The sequence below is a fragment of the Zingiber officinale genome, chromosome 3B (genome assembly GCF_018446385.1).
Source record: "Zingiber officinale cultivar Zhangliang chromosome 3B, Zo_v1.1, whole genome shotgun sequence".
NCBI lineage: Eukaryota > Viridiplantae > Streptophyta > Magnoliopsida > Zingiberales > Zingiberaceae > Zingiber > Zingiber officinale.
In genome coordinates, this window is record NC_055991.1 from 53,256,769 (window position 1) to 53,261,386 (window position 4,618).

General features: G+C 37.3%; 1 protein-coding gene across 1 annotated transcript; it reads right to left on the minus strand.

The window, feature by feature from the left end:
• Window positions 1-2,418: 2,418 nt before the first annotated feature.
• Window positions 2,419-4,354, minus strand: LOC122056488 (60S ribosomal protein L21-2). The gene is made up of 2 exons (XM_042618465.1): window positions 4,032-4,354; window positions 2,419-2,855 (listed from the first exon to the last, which is right to left on the minus strand). The coding sequence occupies exons 1-2, from the start codon at window positions 4,266-4,268 to the stop codon at window positions 2,598-2,600; spliced, it is 495 nt and encodes a 164-aa protein (XP_042474399.1). The 5' UTR covers window positions 4,269-4,354; the 3' UTR covers window positions 2,419-2,597.
• Window positions 4,355-4,618: the final 264 nt, after the last annotated feature.

Sequence of the window (4,618 nt, forward strand, 5' to 3'; positions counted from 1 at the left end):
CTACTTTGCAATTTTTCTCAAATACTGACAACTTCGAGTCTGTTTTTAATTCAAATCCGCTGGAAAACCTAATATCTTGAAGTGTTTCAAGATTTATGGTTTGAGCAACATACGAAAATCAGTTGATTGGGTCTCTAAAGATCCTATGAACAAAACACATTCGAGCTTTGTGGTTCGTGCAGTCTCGATTGATATGAAAATCAATTGATTAGGTCTAATGATCTTGCGAATAGAATTGTTCTGTTTGTGGTTGAGTCGGTTGGGTAGTCGACTAATGCCAATAGTCAACTGCTAATAAGACTGTTTGCTAATGTGGAAAACACAAAGGAGTTGTCACTGTGCTGCAGTAATCAAATTTTGATTGAGCAATCAACTGATGACAATAGTTGGACAATAAACAACAAAAGATATTGAAGATTATAAAAGGAGAGCTCATTGTAGGCTATTGAAAATAAGATTGATCAAGTTTTATTAGAGTTTCTCTATTGTGTTATAGCTTTTAATGTAAATCCTAATGACTTAGAATTGTAAGAAATTTCTCCATCTTTCTGAATTAATCTTGTGAGAAAAATAATAGCTTTTCAATAATGATCCACTGGTAGATCATAAGCCATGGAATAAGAGTTTGACCAATTATAACGACGTTAAATGACACGTGTTAGCCGATTGGGAGTGTAAGTATATGTTTATTTCATTTTCACTACGCTAATTATTTATATGACCTTACTATCGATAGCAAAATTAGTTGAGAATCACATTAGTTGGTTTATAATCGTTATTCATGTTCCTCTAGCTCAATCATTCACTCTAACAGTTGACCGGTATTGTTATTAGTTGATTAGGAATAGTATAGTTGACTAGTTCATATAGAATGAGCTGAAGTTGAACAAAATATTTATTAGTTGATTGAGTAGTCGAAATCAACCAGAAATGATGTCAAACAGAAAATAGTTGAGTGGATAATGCTACAATAATATATATATATATATATATATATTAGGATGTCGAAAGATATCCTGCTATGTCTGTTGCTTGGCCGAGTGGAATGGTCACTCGGTCGGAATTCTACTGTCCCTGCGCTGTCTATTGTCTCGTCGAGCGGGATAGCCGCTCGGCTGAAAGTCCACTGTCACGTCGAGCGAGATAGCCGCTTGGCTGAAAGTCCGGTATCCAAGTGTCGTCCGTTGCCGGGCCGAGCGGGATAGCCGCTCGGCCGAAAGCCCACTGTCCATATGCTCGATTGATGGGCCGAGCGGGATAGCCGCTCGGTGGGTAGGTCACCGTCTACGTGCTCAGCTGATGTTGAGTCTGCTGCTAGTCCAAGCGGAGAAGTCGCTCGGATCAACTTCTACGCGCCCTTTGAGCGTTTGATTACTCCCTGTGCCGAAGATGGTGGATTGGTGCTTCATCCCCGATCGGCGTATGACTCGCCCGATCGACCTACACCGTCCACTCATTGACCCTCTTGACCTTGGCCTCTACCGTGGCAACAGGATGGGACCCCCCATCATTACCACATCAAAATATATATATATATATATATATATATATATATATATATATATATATATATATATATGAGCAAATTTCTGAGTGCATTATTAAGTAAAATGAATGATAGAGAGATTGCTATTTGCTAGTAAACAATTTAAATCAATGGCTTTCACATGAGATTTAGTTTGAATTTATCTTGAAAAAAATACTTAAGGTCTTGATGCAATATTTTGAATATCTTAAATGTTATAAATATTATATTTTATTTATCAAGAAAATGAAGACATATTGATGCAACTTTAACTTTTGGTTTTGGATCAATTGACTCTCCAATCTCTTTGACCATAAAATTCAAAGAAAAAAAAGTGACAATCAGCACTTGAGCAATTTCATAGGGTTTTAACATTGGTAAAGGTCCTCTTACATGGTTATTTGAGCAAACCAACGCAGAACAGGTTTAGTTAAATCATTTACTCTTTTTTTTTTCTTCCTGAATTTGACTAGGTTGGTTTATAAGAATCTCATTATAGAACTTTTGACTGAATAAATTATTGAGATAGAATTTGTTAATGTCTCTTCAATAGCTAATTCATCCACACTTTTTTGAAAGTGAATTCTTGATTACCACCTCTTCCTTTTCTTAATGAATTCCATGTAACAAAATTTTCACAAAATAAAGCGTGAAATTGATCCAAAATATTAAACTCAATTATCCATAATTATAATTTAAACTATAGCATTCATAATTAATATAAATTCAGTCTTCACACAAAATGCATATTTTCCAAATTATTCAAAGCCAGATAAAGAAACATGAGCAAGCAATATCCAACGACATAGAAATTATATTCAGGAATTTCATTCTCTATGAGAGATAGGCATCAACAGAATCACAGCAAACATCAAAGCTTGAGTAATGCAAGCTGAAAGGGAAAGAGCACACCACCATAGGTTTGTCTCAAACTCTTAAGGATGAAAAGAACACAACGAGGTCTCTCAGACTACATAAAAGTTGACAATACTAGTTCAGCCAACACAACTATTTTAGATGAATATATAAAGTTTTGCGCAAAACCAATAGAATCAAAATGGAAGTATAAAGACTAATAACCACCCTTAAGATCATTGACAACATCATATGGAATGGGTGTGACAGTCTCCAATGTGGCACCTTCCACCATGAAGCCAGGCTTAGGGCCTTCAGGTTGCCTCTTAGTGCTGATGATCTCACCGCGTGCCTTCGCATCACTCTTCAATTGGTCATTTTTCTTCACTCTCGCACGAAAATCTTCCTGGCATCTAGAAGGCAGGACGTGCTCTACACGAACATGAATCCTCTTCCTGATGATACGATTACCAACCTGAAGTTGAAAGAGTTGGTAGATCATCAGTGAATATAAACTGAAAGTCACTATACTTGATAAACAGCTCATTGCATGACGTACAATAAGCCGAGGGAGAGAACCACAGTTTTCAACCAGTTGATCAAGGACTATAAGTGAAACCAATCTTGTTCAATTTCAGTTAATTATTTAAAATAAAAACAAAACAAAAAACTAGTTGAACCATATTTTGGCATACTTCAGCACAAATAAAAAGAACTAAAAGGGCCAAGAAGACTATAAAGTTCCAAATTATCATCGTATCACTCAATTAAGTTTTGAAATGACATAAAAAGTATTAACACCAACATTCATCGATAAAATACTGTAATTAGATTTTATTGCAATTTATTTATTTTTATATTTTAGTAGAATCAGCACCAAACTAATTTAAAAATTATTTGCAGAAAAAAACAATCCATAACAACAATCATTTTCGACCATAAATTTTTTATCAGATGATCTAAACATAAAGCTCCTAGGCACTAATCTAAATGAATCAGCATACGCTAATCTTGGGGCAAATTAATTTGAAACATCATGGAATAAAACATCATAAAAACGACAGCAGATTAATAAAAATGAATCATAAAAGGTCTTTTCATTTCGTCTGTTGAATGAATTTAGTAGTCCCCGTGCACATTTCCATCGTGGAAAAGCGGTTATCAGATTATTAAAGATATACTGACGAATCCTTATAATGAATCAGGCATCTAAAATGTCATAATGATCAAGAGATGAGGTTCTTGATACAATAGTCTTCATCAAACAGGATGGTCAATCAAGAGGTTCATCTTCTATTGAAACTCCACGAGTTAACAGCAGGTAGAGTAGAAGAATGTAATTTCTCTTGAAATTCAAGACCATAGGTGTCCATGCCAATTGTTCCTCAAATGGCCGCGCGGGACTACTGCACAGATACCCTTTAGCACAATGAATACTCAAGCTTTCACGGATTCTAGAAAAATTACATAAATCGTAAACCTTTATAGTGCCTGACAAAACTAAGCAACTGGAGAAACAGGCAATAAACATCCTTTGGTTAAAAAAAAAAATGCTGCATTTACGTCTCTATGAAAATTTCAACAATCGAAAACAACCTGCAAGCAAACTACAGATTCACATGCAGCATAAAAAAATCGAGAGAACTCAGACCTGTTTGTTGATCTCGACACCGATTGCACGCTTGGTAACGTTCCAGACTCTGCCAGTGCGGCCGTGGTAGAACTTATGGGGCATACCCTTATGGACGGCGCCGTTCACCTTGACGTCGACGTAGTCACCGATCTTGTAGGTGCGCAGGTAGGTTGTCAGGGGAATGTATCCCTTCTTGCGGAATGGCCGCGAAAAGAGATCCCTCGTCCTGGAGCGCAGCCCGTGACCAGCCGGCATTTTGTTTCACTGCCTCCTTCCTTTGCTCCGCCGCCTGCTATGGATGCCAAGGAATGAGTAACCACGGGACAGCGCTAGGGTTTCAATGGCCGAGTATTTATCGTAGTTCGAATGAGCGGCCTCAATGGTGTGCGAACCGGCCCAATTAGAATTTAGAGCCCAAATTTTATCAAATTGCCTCTTTCCAAAAGGATTAATTAATTGGTAGATATATTATGGTATAGCTCCAGTTTATCCTCAACCGGTCTGGTTCGGTCCGGGCGTAACCTGAGTCGTACCTGGATAGACCCATTAAAACTCGGCCGGGATTCAACCTGAACCGTGTGTCGAGTTAAGGCAATACGGGCTTG